The sequence below is a fragment of the Malaclemys terrapin genome, chromosome 17, assembly GCF_027887155.1.
Source record: "Malaclemys terrapin pileata isolate rMalTer1 chromosome 17, rMalTer1.hap1, whole genome shotgun sequence".
Taxonomy (NCBI): Eukaryota; Metazoa; Chordata; order Testudines; family Emydidae; genus Malaclemys; species Malaclemys terrapin.
Genome location: NC_071521.1, coordinates 11,855,278 through 11,871,131, shown reverse-complemented (window position 1 = coordinate 11,871,131; position 15,854 = coordinate 11,855,278). Strand labels below are relative to the sequence as shown.

At 51.3% G+C, this 15,854-nt stretch overlaps 1 protein-coding gene across 4 annotated transcripts in view; it reads left to right on the top strand.

Annotated features, from left to right (window-relative positions):
* NCS1 (neuronal calcium sensor 1) overlaps positions 1-15,854 on the top strand; it is a 113,164-nt gene that overhangs the window by 40,647 nt on the left and 56,663 nt on the right. For 3 of the 4 annotated variants that reach the window (XM_054007712.1, XM_054007710.1, XM_054007711.1), the window contains exon 3: positions 14,465-14,489. In XM_054007712.1, coding sequence (XP_053863687.1) covers positions 14,465-14,489 — 25 coding nt within the window. The other variant, XM_054007713.1, reaches the window with a different exon arrangement.

Here is a 15,854-nt window from a genome sequence, read left to right as displayed (position 1 = left end):
GAGTCTGCTGAGTGGTTGACATGAGCCGAGGTCCTGCCCCTGAAATGGAAATCGTGTTAGATCAGCAGATCCCGGGAGACATCCGCCATCTTGAGCTGCATTCGCTGAAGAAATGGGGTCCCTTGCACGTTGCGATCCAATCCCCCATAGTGGCTGATTCAGATCTGTGGGTTCTAATACGGATGGGAGGATTTGGGTCTTATTCTCTGGTCTGAGTCCATCCGTGGTCCCTGGCCGCTCAGGGTCAGCTCCCCGGCTGGGGTCAATCAGTGGAGCTACGGCCGTTTACACCTCAGCTGAGGATCTGCTGATCACTGATTTTTGGGGAGGGAGCGGAAAATAAGCACAGCAACAAATGCCGGCTAAGCTTACAGAACTGCATGCCTCTGAAAACTGCCAGGACATAGAAGCAGGTTGGAATGTGCTGAGTAATGGCAGATCGGCATAGGGAGGGAGTGAAAGAAGAGAACCTGGGGTTCCAGGGGCTTGGTGGGTGACAGTTGTCTCCATTTCCCCCAAGGGCATAGCAGCCCTTTACGGTGCTTCCCCCTTCCCCAATCCTCCCCCCACTCCCGGAGTATCTTTCCAGCATTGTCAGCCACATCCTGGGGCCGAGAGCCGATATTTTCTCAGGGGTTTACAGGTTTGCTAGCTGCAGCTCCTGCTGCGGCAGGGTCATTTATTAACATCACTTATCAGTGTGAGTCAGAGTAGCACAAAATTGACCAGGTTCTGGGGGCTGGAGAAAGGTAGCTCAGATACATTAATCTGTATCAGAATCTGTAATTGCAGGTACCTTCAGTCACTTACAGGCTGTGGCCATATAAATCTTAGCAGAGAGTTTATCCTGCAGCAGGGAAACAGGTGCAGGTGCTGCAGGAGTTTCCTTCTCAGAGCTCGATCTGTGAGGGGAGAAGGAGGTGGGAGGGTTAATGGCATCTTGCTCTAGGGAAGCGCTCGGCAGAAGCTGGGTTTACAAGACGCTCCTGGCGTTATCTTGTCCTTGCTGCCCTGGCTAGCACCAGCTGCTTGAGGGCAGAAGTGGGAATGATGAGACAACCCGAAAGCAAGCTGACTGGGGAAATTAAGGTCGACAAGGAGCTGAAGTCAATGCCTGCCCGCTTTAACCCCCTCCAGGTTAGCCAGTGATTGGCTTAACAGTCATCTCCTCTTCTGTAATTAGAGACTCAGGCCCAAAATGTGATGTGTCACCTGGCGGGGGGTGCAGTTGGTGCTTTCTGCCAAGGGGGAAGGACTTGCTGGTTAGGGGAAGGCTTGTTATAAGAGAGAGTGTTAAACGACGATGAGATTAACAAGGAACGCAATGTGCGTTTCCCTTTACTGAAAGCAGTTCTTCTGCACTGTGTGTGCCCTCTCACTCTGGGTGTACACGGGATCAGGTGGTCCAGCCCTCTGCTGTATTGCCCAGAGGGCCATTGGTCACCTTTTCATTGTGCTCAGAATTAGGAGCCGGGGCCTGCCCACCCACACAGCTGGTGCGTGGTAATATAGCAGTGTGGAAGTGAGGGAGCACCTCTGCTCTGATGTATGTCCCCAAGAGATTCTGTGTCACCTCCATTCCCAACTGCCCCAAAAGCGGGGAGCAGAGAAGCATTGAAAGGAGACCAGGTCACCTGCTCACCCATCTACCTACCTACCTCTCTAGCGCCTATTTCACAAATTACATGTAGAGGTGGGTTGGTGGGCCACTAATAGACTGCAGGCTCATGCCTGTAAGTCACCGGTTCAGCTGTAGCTCAGGTAGGTGCGTTCTGAAAGCTGCTACCCTCTGGTGGCTGTTAGGTGGGTGCTTGAAATGGCAGGGGATAGCCTTGGGTGGTGGGTGGTTACAGGATTGGGAGTCAGGAGATGTGGGTGGTGTTCCCAGCTCTGCGAGGGAGCCCCTCTGTGATTTTAAGCAAGCTACTTAATCTTCCTCTTCTTTAATTTCCCTATATCTGGAAAATCGTGGAAGTGTAGAACTGGAAGGCTCATGGGGCTAATAATTCTTTCCCCACCTTTGTACAGCGTGTTTGGAGGTACCGATGAAAACCATTATGTGGAAGTGCATTTATTATTGTGGAGATCTTCTTTTGAAGTGGGAGAGAAAATATCAAGGTGACCATTAGAATAACACAATGCAAAGGTTCAATACCTTGCAACTGTGCCAGAAGCACTGTGTCCCCCTGGGATTCCCAGCTCTCCTCCCGCTGCGCGATAGACAGCATTTCTTTCTGTCCCGGGTGGCTCACCAGAGACCGGCCCATGAAACTGTTACTGGTCTCTCCATCAAGCTGTGCCTTGTTTGGCATTGCTCCAGGCTGCATATTAACAAATCCTGCCTCTGGAGACCATTGTCAATTTCAGGCCAGGCAGTCAAGGCGCTGTCACTACAAACCTTCAGGAAAAGGTTTGATCACTACTATTAGAGAATCATCCTGCAAAATGCCGGGGGGGGGGGGGGGGGGTCAAACAGCCTGCCCCAAGCCACCTGTTGTGGCGTTACAGTGGGATTCTAAAGGATTCATTGGCCAGGAGGCTGGGTCACAAAGCAAGCTGGGCATGGGCTGTCAGGAGTTTGCACAATTTGGGCTAATGTCTGAAGATGCTGAGGAAATAGGAAAATGGAAGAGGTTATTCTGGCTGCAGCAGCGTCCTTTCCTAACTGTGCAGTGATTGCAGATGCACCTGGCCAATGCCTCTGTTCCTGACTGTACACACTGGGCTTCTCCGATGGCTGCTCCTATTAATCGTAAGAACAATAAAAGAAAGGGGCTGGGCAGGGGAGCTGTGCTATGAATCTGTTTTGCTAGCGCTCTGTGAGGGCAAGTGGCGCAAAGCAGCACTTTTCATAGTGGCAGAAGTCAGAGCCAGGATCCTCCCCCGGCCTGCACACCCTGCTCCTCCCTCGTCAAGAGTATGCCCCATCCGCCATGCACGTCCTCACCCTCACACGTGCGTACACAAGCTTGCACGCACACGTTAGGAGGCTCTGTTTCGTACTGTGACGGAGACTGCGACGCATCCCAGGATCTGCTTCACGGTTGGGGCAGTTTCTCATCTGCAGGAGAGAGGGACAGTCCCCATGAAGCCGGAGGGGAGGCTGTCGTGTTCTGATTTATTGTGTACGTGAGGGGCAAGGGAGAGGACGCGCGTGTCCTTGCGGTTGCAGCAGAGGACTAAGAGTCAGGAGTCCTGCGTTCAGTCCCCGGCCCTGCCACTGCTGGGCGGGGTCACTGCAGGAGAGTCCCTTGGCTGTGCTGAGGATTCCATCTGTAAAATGGGGATGATGCTTCCCCCTGTGTTGTGTAAGGTTCAATTCATTCATGCTGAAGGTGCAGTGGAAATTCTCTGTGTTCTAACGCCGCCAGTGCTGTGTCGGTAATCACGCAGCGGGTGTGGCAAGGCACGCACGTGCCAACAGAATGCGCCAGCCAGCCACAGAAATGCTCCCAGGGCAGGACGCAGGGGCAGACGTCATCAGCTCTGCAGTTGTGTTCGGGCAGACAACAGCCTCCCCTCGCACCTTCCTTACAGGCGGCGAGCTGGGTGCGGGGCTTGCTTTCACCCGACAAAGGCGAAGCAGCCTCCAGTTTCTTGCCGTACCTGAATTTGCAGGCACGTGTGCTGTGCCTCTGCCGTTCCCTGTGCGATGCGGGGACTCGGCGGCACGGCAAGGTCTTGAACTTCATGACTGGCTGGCTCAAGACCAGTGGGTTCACTGGGATTAATGGAGTCGCCCCCAGGGGCAATGGTCTTGCGGCTCATTGAGTTTAACCCATTCACTTCCCCACTGTTACAATGTATGAAGGATTCCGCCTCAGGGTCTGCGGAGCTCTGGTTGGAATTGGAAGGTCTCCTAGGGTATGTCTACACTGCAGTGGAAGCTGGGGCTCAGACTCAGGCTTGAGCCCAACCCCCCCTTCTGTCTACACAGGAATCTCTCAAACTCAGACCTGGGGTCCTAGTTCGCTGCAGATATGGAGGGTTCAAATCCAAGTCAAGGACCTAGAGTACAAGCCAATTGTTTTGCAGTGTAGATGCAGCCGCCCCCCCCCCCCCAACTCGGGTCCTGGGAGTCCGTCAAAAGTATCCCACAATCCATGGGCCAACTTCCTTTATCCTGTCTGTTCTCCTGCTTGGGTTCGGTGGTGAAGCCGAGTGGAAATGAAGCTCTTTTGCAGTAGGAGAGCATAGGTAGCGACATCTCTCAGTGCTGCTCAGAGGGAGAGGTTTAAGATTATACACCCAGATTTGCGCTGTCTCCAGTTGCTCAGATAAACTGCGGGGAGGAGCTGTCTCTTCTGGCCATGCCCTGTAATTTACCAGGCCTGGGCTCACATTTCTGACTCTGTCACTGATTTCTCTTAAGGCTTTGTCTACACACAGAAGTTGCAATTGACTTAGTTAAAGTGGTGCAGCTTTTGTGTGTGTGGACCTTGTATCGGTTTTAAACTGGTTTTATCAGTTGAGCTTGTTTCTGTAAATTTACTGGCACAAGGCTGGTTAAATGACACAAACCAGGTGGAAATAGTGTCCACATACCCAGTTGCTCCTGTTTAACTGAAACAGTATAAAATCACCCCATTAGTTAAACTGGTGCAAGTCAGTGCATAGACCAGGTCTGGAACTCTCCCTACTTCCTCATGGAGGGGTCTTAACCATAGGGGGTGAAATCCTCTGTTGTATTCCATATAGGTTCTTCTCCTGCCCTCATCACTGTTGTATTTTCCAGATGTGGATTAAGTGCCTAACATCTGTCACTTCTGGCTTGCTCGCTCTCCCCCCACCCCCGGGGGAGACTTGTATGTGCAGTGGAGTGTTTTGTTTTGGTAGGGTTTTGTTTTTAAACGTCCATGCTGCCCTGTGTGTGCTGGAGAAGTCGGGTAGAGGGGCATCTGGCAGTTGGCATGGATGGTGTGGAGGTGGTTGTGATGGTCCTTTTTCCCGGTGGGAATTTGTTCCCCAGTTGCAAACGGGCCCTCAAGCTCTGTCTCCTGCACTGATGAGAGTTTTCCCACTGGCCCCAGTGGAGTCAGGATTTCATCCTTAACCACGCAGAGCTGCAACCCAGCTCCCTCCTGCAAAGTGTGTTAACGTCATCAGTACTCCTGGGTTCTGTCCTCTGCTTTGCCACTGACTCACTGGGTGACCTCAGGCGGCATTGCAGGGAAGCGCAATTAGGCTCCCTTTCCTGGATGTGGTGACCAGAGATCCAGCTCTTTTTCGTGGTGCTCAGCACTGGGGACCGGAACCTGTGTTCCCCGGAGCCCTGACTCGCCGTGACTGATGCTTCGTGGTATAGTTACTAGGGCTTCCCTGCCTGTGCTTTTGGGCAAGGGCGACTTGCTGCGTTTCCTTTCATCTTTGCCTAGCGTTGAAGGGGGCATGGGAGGCGAATGGGGAGCAGTGCAGACAGTGCTCCGGGAGCCTGCTCTTGTCTGAGAAAGCTTCCTAGGAGCAAAGAGAGATGGGGGGAGCGGGGAGCCCTTAGCAATACACAGAAGGCTGAATGTTATTCAGTGCTCAGACCTAGCTCCATGGGAGTGGGAGAGCTCTGGGCTCACCCCCTAGAGCAGTGGTTCTCAATGAGGGGTACGTGTACCCCTGGGGGTACACAGAGGTCTTCCAGGGGGCACATCAATTCATCTAGATATTTGCCAGGTTTTACAACAGGCTACATAAAAAGCACTAGTGAAGTCAGTACAAACTCAAATTTCCTACAGACAGTGACTTGCTTATGCTGCTCTATATACGCTGAAATGTACTCACAATGTTTATATTCCAATTGAGTTATTTGATCATTATATGGTAACAATGAGAAAGTCAGCAAGGTTTCAGTAGTAGTGTGGTGGTGACACTTTTGTATTTTTAGGTTTGATTTTGTAAACAATTAGGTTTTAAGTGATGTGAAACTTGTGGGTACGCCAGACATATCAGAGTCCTGAAAGGGGTACAGTTGTCTGGAAGGGTGAGAGCCACTGCCCTAGAGCACAGCTCCCATTGCTCTGTGTGTCACCAGACTCGCCTTCCTTCAGAACATGCTCCCACGAAAGCGCTGTTCTTTAGAAGGAACGATTTCAAAGCCAGTCCAGGCTGCACGGGCCCCTCCAATGGGATCACAGAGGGATGGGGTTTGAAGGAGGCCAGTGAGGAAAGGCCACTCCTCTCCTTCAGCCTGTTAAACCTCCCTCTCCCCTCTCAAGAGCCCAGAGGAAACCTTCAAGTCCACAGGTTCCTAAAGGTTAATTAGCTGCTTAAAAGAGGCGGCACATTCCTCCCTTTGGTTTGCAGCCTGCTGTTACACGATGTCCCCAGCCTAGGGTCCGGCACACGGTACCTCTGCGTATGCAGCACTTACGCGGGATGCCTCACTTGCAGCAGAGAGACTGCACTGCAGGGGACAAGGCAGAATGGGCTGGCTCAACAGTATTCCACTCCAGGTCAGAATTTCAGCCCCCCCTGCCTAATAGGAGAATGTCAGTGACTAGATCCGGAGCTGTGTGCAATCTGGAGTGAGTCCTGGAGCTCATTTACCCCGGATGGCCAGGAATTTGTTTACACCCGGTGCGATCTGGAGCAAGTCCACTAACTTCCAGTGGTATTCCTCCAGGTTTTTGTCCTTGTAACTGAGATCAGAATGTGGCCCAAGCAAACACAGAGGTAGAAGAAGCCGCAAGCCATAACCTATCACCCTTTTCGGTTAGAAAAGCTCTTAGGGAGAAGCTTTCTCTGGGTCTCCCAGTGTGTTTTGTATTGTCCATCTACATAACGTATGGGCCCCCAGTGCAGGGACCATGTCTGTACTTACCATATAATAGCAGGGCACACTCTGGTTTCTAGTAGAGTTGATGTTGTAGCCATCCCTAGAGGATTTAGAGGCTCCATTCCTACGGAACATAGGAGATTTAGATGCATAATTCCCACTAGGTAAGGATTGACAGTGTCACCACCCGGAGCACCCGATCTGTGAGCATCATACACTCACGAGAGCCTCTCCCGCCGGCTGTGCTCAGCGGGTTTTGGGAGGCTGCTGCATGCATCCGAGAGTGAGAGCCGTGCCCCAGATGAGCAGGGATTCCGCTCCATCGCTTCCTCCCTGCCCACCCAACTGGAGTGTGTCCTTAGCAGCATTTTTCCCTTACTAAAAAAAGCACAAGTTTCTTAATTGTTTCCTGCTGGAGTTGAAACACTGATGCCGAGACTGAAATAGAACCTCAGAGGAAATGCAATTGGAGAGAGAGGCTAGAGAGCAATTAGTATGGGTAGTCTGAGCTGACCCCCTACCCCCATCCCCATCCTGTGCTCTGCTCCCTGGCCCGCCCCTCCCTGGCCCCATTACAGAAGGCCCCTTTTGTTGGGGTTATTTTATTATTTATTCCTACCTCATCCTCTGAATATAATCCCAGCCCCTCTTAGGAGGAAGAGGGGAGATGTCATTAGTGGCTGTGAACCACTCAGGGAGGGCAGTAAGGGAGGCCGTATAAGTAGCTGGATAGATGGAGAAAATGGCTCATATTTCCCTCTCAATAGGTTGCTGAAGGTACTTGTTTGCGATGGATGTACTGGGGGAGCGTCTTTCCTGTTGAGTTAACCCCGCACTGCAGCATTTGAAGCATTAAACGCCTTTAACCTCTTTCCTGCCAATAAATGACAGTGGTGCCTTCCTGCTGCTTTTCAGACCTGTCCTTTCAGATGAGTCCCAGTTGGGGTTGCACTGGGGATGCATGCTTCTCCGTGAGAGGATCAGGCCAATGTTTTCAAACTAGGGTTCCTAAATCCACATGAAGGCATCTAAACAAGCGATCTGAGCTCCTGCGGTGCTGAGCTCCCGCCGGCACCAGCAAAGGAAATGATAGAGGTGTCTGAAACTGCAACTGGGGCACAGGGCCCCTGCAGCATTAAATCTAATGGGCATTGGGCGCGTGGGGTGCTTCGCTGGGGTATATGACAGGGCCAACTTTGGCTTACTTGTTACCTCCACACATCAAAGGTTGGAAGCTCTTCTTAGCCCAACAGCTCCACTCATCCCACCCTTGCAGCTAGATCCAAGGGGCAGAGGTTGTCTACACAGGGAAATTGTCCAGCTATTCTGGAATAGCTAGCTGTGTGTCCGGAATAGCGTCCACATAGGGGACTTATTCCAGAATAGCGATGCAGGTCAATTTCTTCCATGTAGACGAGGCCTCTCTCTCTGACTGATGTGTCATTTTTGGCTTCATTAAGCCCAGGCCCCTCTGTCCTCTACAATGCTTGTTTCTTGACCATCCTGCTAGACAGTGCTGCTGAAATCAGCGCTGATATCCCTCCTGCTGTGTTACTGAAGCAGAGCTCCCACCCCTCAGCCCAGGTGCCAATATTCCCTCCCCAGCGTCTGCATTTGAATTTCCCAAGTGGCTGCCAGACTTCCAAGTCTAGAGAACCTTCTTCAGTGAAAACATACATTGTTCTTCTCCCGCTGTCCCTGAGCCCTGTGCTCTGGGAGCCTCCATTCCGGCCCATGCCCCTCAACTGGCTCACAGTTCATCTGATCTCTGAAGATGCGTGGGGTGAAATCCTGATGCCATTGAAGTCAGTCGGGTCTGGATGTCACCCAGTGATTGGCACCTGTGTGTGACCACTGCCTAGCCTGGGTGAGAGCGCCACACTGCGAAGCCGATGCTGGAGTGGCTGCAGTCCACACTGGTGCTGCGCGCTCGTGTGGCATGCTAGGACTTCTGGGGCATATCGTATGGTTCTTGGTGCTGCACTAAGCTGAACTCTTTTGCAGCATATTCTGGGAGAACTTGTCTGTTCACCTGCGGGAAAGTGGTCTTCACCCAGCAGCTTAGTAACCTGGTTCCAGCTTGGCATGCTCTCCCAGCTGGCAGCCCGCTGAGAGGATGATCTCCTGGATGCCAGATTTCTGTTTCTATAGCAGCAAAGCAGGATTGGGATTTAAAGGCCTCGCCGGTGTATAAGGACCGGTAGGTGACTTCCCATGCAGAAGCAGGGAGTCGGTAAATGGCAAGGAAGTGTGGGCCGGGGGAATTGTGGGAAAGCATAGGCGGAGGAGCGGCGTCCAAGTTGCTTACCCTGCGTCCACGCTGCTGAGCGGGGACGTTAGCAGCTCGAATGTTGGCAGCACCGGGCGTTAGCCTGTCTCGCTGACAGGCCCACTAGGCCAGGTGTGAAGCACCACCACGCTTGAGCAAAAGGTTTGTGGGTGTGGCTGGGATTTGGGTTCGGAACAACGCTCGAGTGAGAACCCGAGTTAAGGCTGCAGTGAAGACAAGCACGTTGATTGTAAGCCTTGTGGGGCAGGCCGCATCTTTTCACTGGGTGCGTGTTCAGCGACTAGCGGCACGGCGCTCTAATCCTGAATTGGGCTTCTGTGCCCCAAAGCAAAGTCACCGAAATCAGCGTCACTCTTCTGAAGCCAGTGGAGCTGTGTGATTTATACCAGAGGGGGGGTCTGGCCCACTTCTCCTTTGGCAGCTGGTAACAGGGGCTTCTGGAGCCATGTCTTGTATGTGCTGTCTCCATCGCCCCGATGTTGTGTTTATGCCAGCCCTTACCTTCTCCAGCCTGTGCTTCTTGCCAAGCACATTATAAATCTTTCTGATGGAAAATTGCTTTCTTTTATTGGGTGTCTCGCCATTCAAGGTAATTGGCATCTGTTCATGCATCTTGGAGTTTCTATTTTTATCAGCTGCTCACATATCCACATGTAGCCACTCTGCCTCATTATCCTAGTCAGTTTCAGACCCAGTGCTTTTGTTGTTGTTGTTATTAGTATGTAGAGGGGAGATGTGGAGGCAATGATGAACAAGGCTATTCCCTCTTCAGCCAGCCTCCTGGCACCAGGCTCCCTGCTGCTGCCTTGGACTAGCCACAATCCCTTGGCTCCCTGCATCACCAGCAGAAGAGAGCGTGAGCGTGCAAACAGGTCCTGGCACCAGTAATGTGCCTCAGCCACCTGGTACATGACGTTGCTTACCTGAGTAACTGGGTCCTTCCCCTAAAGACATGAATTTATGTAACTCTAGATCTGTTACGAGAAAACCAAAGAATGTTGTCCCAGGCTAAGTACGCAGGGAAACGTTCCTTCTTCTCCTTGGCAAAATGCAGAATCACACGTGTTGGATCCTCTCCGCTCCTGAGAGCGGGGCTGCGGGGAGAGCTCAGAGTGCACTGTCATGGCTTTGGCCTGATGATCCTGGGCCTAGATGCCTTGTATCTGCGTATTCCGTTTAACGCAGGGGTTCTCAACCTTTTTCTTTCCGAGGCCCCGCCAACATGCTATAAATCTCCGCGGCCCACCTGTGCCACAACAACTGGTTTAAAACCAGAGCCGGCATTAGGAGGTAGCAAACAGGGCAATTGCCGAGGGCCCCCCCGTGAAGCTAAGTTCAGCTTCAGCCTCGGACGGCGGGGATCAGGGGCCTGGACTTCAGCCCCAGGTGGTGGGGCTTTGGCTTTCTGCCCTGGGCCCCAGCAAGTCTAACACTGGCCCTGCTTGGCAGACCCCCTGAAACCTGTTCACAGCCCCCCCTCCCCCCGGGGGGACCTGTTTGCAAACCACTGGTTTAATGGATGCTTGCAGGCGATAGGGGATGGTGAAAGAAGAGAGAATATCAAAAGGTGAAATGCAGCTTAATCCTGCTAAACAGACCTTGGTGTGCATGATTGTGTTTTCCAGGTTTGGGATAGAAACCTATGGGCACCTCTGAGATTTAGAGAGCTGTCTCCCGGGCCATCAATAATAGCTCTAAACAGCTTAGATCCTACTCCATCTATGATGCCAACTCTCGCCACTTTATTTCTAATGTTACTGGGTGTTTTTTCTTAAACCCCCAGCTCCTGGAGTCACGTGATTGTGAGTCTCAGCTTCCACTTAAAAAAATGTTTCTAGCCAATCTCATGATTTCTGTGGAACTGGTCTCGGGACTCTTGAGCCCTCAGGGCAGGCAATACAGCTGCACCTGGAGTCAAAACTTCATGTGTCTATGTAAAGCCTGAGCTGGTGGGGGGTCTATGTGCCTGAGAATCACCCTTTTGGTGAACTTCCACTTTCTGGCTGTCTTGTTTAGGGGGAAATTGAATAATATATTTTTTTCTTCCTGTTAGTTTTCTCAAGTGGCCAAACCCTGGGTGTTGTCTTTTTTAAGAGTTAATATCAGCTAAACTTAATTTTCTCTCCAGGTTTCTGTGTTTAAATGGCCATACTTAGCAAATCTACAGGAAATAAGCAGAACTTTGTCAATATCATTAAGTTACGCATGCCCAGGATGTGTTAATAATAAAGTTTTCCTGCAGTTGCTTTGCAGGAAATCTCTGTGCTAGCGTGAGGTACTGGGGAAGTAAATAGGCCCCCCCATTGGAATGAATTTAGCCTGTGTAACGTTTCATGTTGCAGAGAGATGCCCTATTTATCCGCTGAACGGGTACAGCATAGACAGCAGCAGCATAAACATCCCTCATGCAGCTTTGCCATTGTGTCTCAGTGCTAGGACTGACTAGGTAGTTCAGCCTTTCAGTCTCTTTCATTCATTGCTGGCAAGGATGCTGGCTGAGCGCGACCGTTAACTCATTAAGGCACTGAATAGCCACGCAGAGGTTCTGACATCAGCCGGGCTTGAACTGGCGACAAGGGAAAGTTCTTGTCATGGAGAGGGGCTCGACCAGGCCTTCTTGACCACTCCCCAGACTGTTGCCGGGGAATCCAGGTGCTGGATCCTGCGTGCCATAAGTCTCCAGAGTCAGAATAGGCACAATGCCTGGGCGCCACCCCCACTCGAGACCATAGCCCATGTGGCCACTGCCCAGGCTCCGGGTCCTCAGGTTCCCCCGTAGCTTAAACCCACCCTGTCCCTGAACTCCAGCCAGAGGTGTGAGCCTGTTTGGTTACAGTTTACCACATACAGACTTTGCACAGGGCTAGAACCCAGCACTGCTCTGTCTTTAATAGCACGAGAAACACACAGATCTGTACACAAATAATCAACCCAACACCTATTTCTCTGCCTCAATTTCCTCACCCCTCCAGTGCCTTCTTTGGATGGGGTGAGGGCCATCCATCCAGGTCTTTCTGTTCCATGTTTTGGGTTCTGAGACATGGAATCTTCTTGTCTCCACTGACCTGAGTTAATCCTTCCTTTCCCCTCTCCTGCCTGAAATTCCTGTGTGTCTTTGTGAGTCTTCCCCCGACCCACCTAGTCTCTTTGGGTTTTAAAGGCTGGCATTGACACCTTGGTGTTTGTCTTCTGCTTGGTGACTTTCCACTCTCCAAACCCGGGGCCCTTGTTGAGGAAAGACAGAGAAAACTATTCCCAACTCAGGCACCCTCCTTAGCATAGCTATTGTTTGGTGAGAGTACAGTCATTAAGGTTGACAACTCTCCATTGTCCCCGGTCTGGGGAAGATGTGATGCAGACCTTGCCAGCCCCTGGTGGGTTCCACATTTACGCAGAAGCATTCAGCCAGACAGCAGTTTTTATAGTAACAATTTCATAATGTCAACCAGCATTCATGACTTTTACAGACCGATCCTCCAAATCATCACAGCTCTGTACATCACTTCCAGTCCTCAGAGCTATCCCACGCCTGGGAAATGTGGCCTGGGAGTCGTTCCGATTGGAATTGGAAGGTTGATGCTAAAAATCCCATTAATGTTTTATATAAATTGCAGCAAGGGCAGATGTTGTCTTGTTCCGAGAGCATACAGAGCTTGGCATGATGACCCTTGATCCCTGACTGGGGCCTCTGGGTGTTGCCGCAATACAAAATAATGTTGTTCTTTAGTCAAGGAGCTCAAAGCGCTTTACAAGCATTAGTGCATTAGCCCTCACGCAGGGTACGTCTACACTACCCGCCGGATCGGCGGGTAGTGATCGATCTATCGGGAATCGATTTATTGGACGCGATAAATCGATCCCTGATCGCTCTGCCGTCGACTCCGGACCTCCACCATGGCAAGAGGCGGAAGCGGAGTCAACGGGGAGCGGCGGCCATCGATCCCGCGCCGCGAGGACGCGAAGTAAGTGATTCTAAGTTGATCTAAGGTACATTGACTTCAGCTATGCTATTCTCGTAGCTGAAGTTGCGTATCTTAGATCGATCCCCCCCAGTGAAGACCAGGCAACAGTCTGGTTAGGGAAGTATTAACTCCATGTTTCACATGGGCAAATGCAGAGGCACAGCTTGGCTAAGGGACTTGTCTAGGGTCACACAAGAGCCAGGAATAGAGCCCTTCTGTCCACAAGCCCCTCCTTCCTCTCCGCCCCTGTGCTGTGGGAGAAGCCGTATCGTTTAAGTGTATTTACCTGCAGCGAGAGAACTGCAGAACGCTGTGCACAGCTAAAAAGGACCGCACGACAATTAAGCAATAAAAATAGGACTGGGGGGAGGAAGGCAAGAAAAGGAATGAAATCTTCACACGCGCTGCGTGAAGCTTATTCATCAAAAACCCAGAGGGAGTCAGTTCTGAAGCTTTAGATTAATAGAAAAAGAGGTATGACAAGCAAAGACATCAAAAGATCTCGAAACCATCAGTGAGCACTTTCTTTGAAGATTTAGCTAGTCAGCAGGGAAGAAATGTGACAACGGCATTTAAGACAACAGGTAGGAAGGAACCTGGCGCAAACAGACAGCTCTTAAAGTCAGCATGTTGGCAGATGGGGTAGCGCTGAACAGGGAGGGAGGCCATTTATCTGTCTGGGCGGTGTATGTGTTTAATGTGTTGAAGAAGAAGCAGGTACTTTTAACATGCCGTGTCATGGCAAAAGATGCATTGGAAAGAAATTCCTGATTGTTTGGTGGCCTTCCTCTACATCAGCCTCACCTTACGCTGCAAGAGGGGGAGAGATAGGGCCGGAGCCTCAGCTGGCATAAATCGGTGCTGCACAACGTAAACCAGTGGAACTGCTGGTTTGCATCCGCTGAGTATCTGGCCCAGAAAGTTTTGCTAACTGACATGATGTAATAAGCTTCCTTAAAGGTAGCAAAAATACTCATAGATTCAAAGATTTTAAGGCCGGAAGGGACCGTTTGATCATCTAGTCTGACATCCTGTATATCACAGGCCACTGACTTCCATCCAATTACCCTGGGTTCGAGCCCGGTACCTTCTGGTCAGCTAAAGCATCTTCCAGAAAAGCCTCCAGTCTTGATTTGAAGACAAGAGCTGGAGAATCCCCCCACTTCCCCGGTAGTTTTTTTCCAGTGGTTAATCACCTTCACTGCTAAAAATTTGTGCCTTATTGAATTTGAAGTCTGGCGTTAACATCAAGCCATTGGTTCTTGTGAGGACTTTCTGCGGTAGGTTCAAGAGCCCTTTAGCAACAGGCATTTTCTCCCCAGGAAGTTCCTTGTGCACTGCAATCAAGTCCCCTGTGCTATAGAAACCAGTCAGCTTAAAATGAAAAAACTCAGAGGAAAAGACTCCAAATGGCTTAACCCTTGTCTGTCTTCTTTTCTCTTTCAGTTACAGAGAAGGAGGTTCAGCAGTGGTGAGTTCCCAGCCCCGTGTTTCTGATTCTTGCGAGCTCCCGGGTGCATGCAGCCGTCGAGTGACAAGTCAGTTCTCTCTGCTGCGTTGTGTGTGTGCACCTTGTGTAACCGTATGCGTGTGTTTGCCTCCGTTTCTTTTCAGAGTGGTATTGTCCGGGAAGCTGGCTGAACTGAGATGCAAAGGCAGGCGTCATGAGACAAAAGACTCATACATAAGTCATTTCAGGGCGTGGCTCCTGTGCCCAACAGTCTTTCCCATAATCCATTTCTGCCTCGTTCAAGCACCAGGCTCTGCATGCAGCTATTTGGCTGCCTGGTTCTTCTGTATTGAGGGCATGGCTACACTTGCAGCTGTAGAGCGCTTTGAGTTAAACTAGCCTTCAGAGAGCGCAGTAGGGAAAGCGCTGCAGTCTGTCCACACGGCAGCTGCAAGCGCACTGGCGTGGCCACATTAGCAGCTCTTGCAACGGCCACAGAGAGCACTGCATTGTGGTAGCTCTCCCAGCATGCAAGTGGCTGCAACGTGCTTTTCAGATGGAGGTGGGGTGGAGTGTGACAGGGAGTGTGTTGTGTGTATGTGGGGGAGAGAGAGTGAGTTTTTGGGGGAGCTGAGAGCATGTCAGCATGCTGTCTTGTAAGTTCAGACAGCAGCAGACCCTCCCCCCCCCCCCGCCTCTCTCTCTCTCACACACAGCATTTCACAGTAATGGTTGCTTTGTCTCGGAGCAGATAAGCAGCCGGCTGTCAGAAACAGAGCTTTCAAAGGGCATATCCGCATTCCTGCAGCGATTCCAAAACAATGACAAGAGTGGCCGCTTGACTTAAGGGGATTATGGGATGTTTCCGGAGGCCAATCAGAGCGCAGTAATGCAACACCCTGTTCACACTGACGCCTGGGCGTTTCAGCCAAGGCGCACCAAGCGTTAATCTTCTCGCCGAGGTGGAGTACCAGGAGCGCTCTAGCCCTGGAGTCAGAGCGCTCTACGGGCCTTGCCAGTGTGGACGGGGAGTGAGCTAGGGCACCCGGGGCTGCTTTAATGCGCTCTAACTCACAAGTGTAACCAAGCCCTGAGTATTAGTTCCTCACCTGCCCTTTGAAATCCACTGGGCAGGAAGTGTTTTCATGACTCAGGACCACCCTTGGGGTTCAGCTGCACTGCAATCCAAAGTGCGTTTGCAGCTCAGGAAGACACTGCACTGATAAAACCAGTCGCGTAGATGTGATGACACTGGCGTCAGCAATGCAGATATGTCCCCGGGGCTCAAGCTGTCCTGCAGTGGTTCAGCACCACCCTTAGGGCAGACTGTTAAGAAGCAGAGCACAAACCCCAAATTGGCTGTGAGTTCTCTACTTAGATTTCACC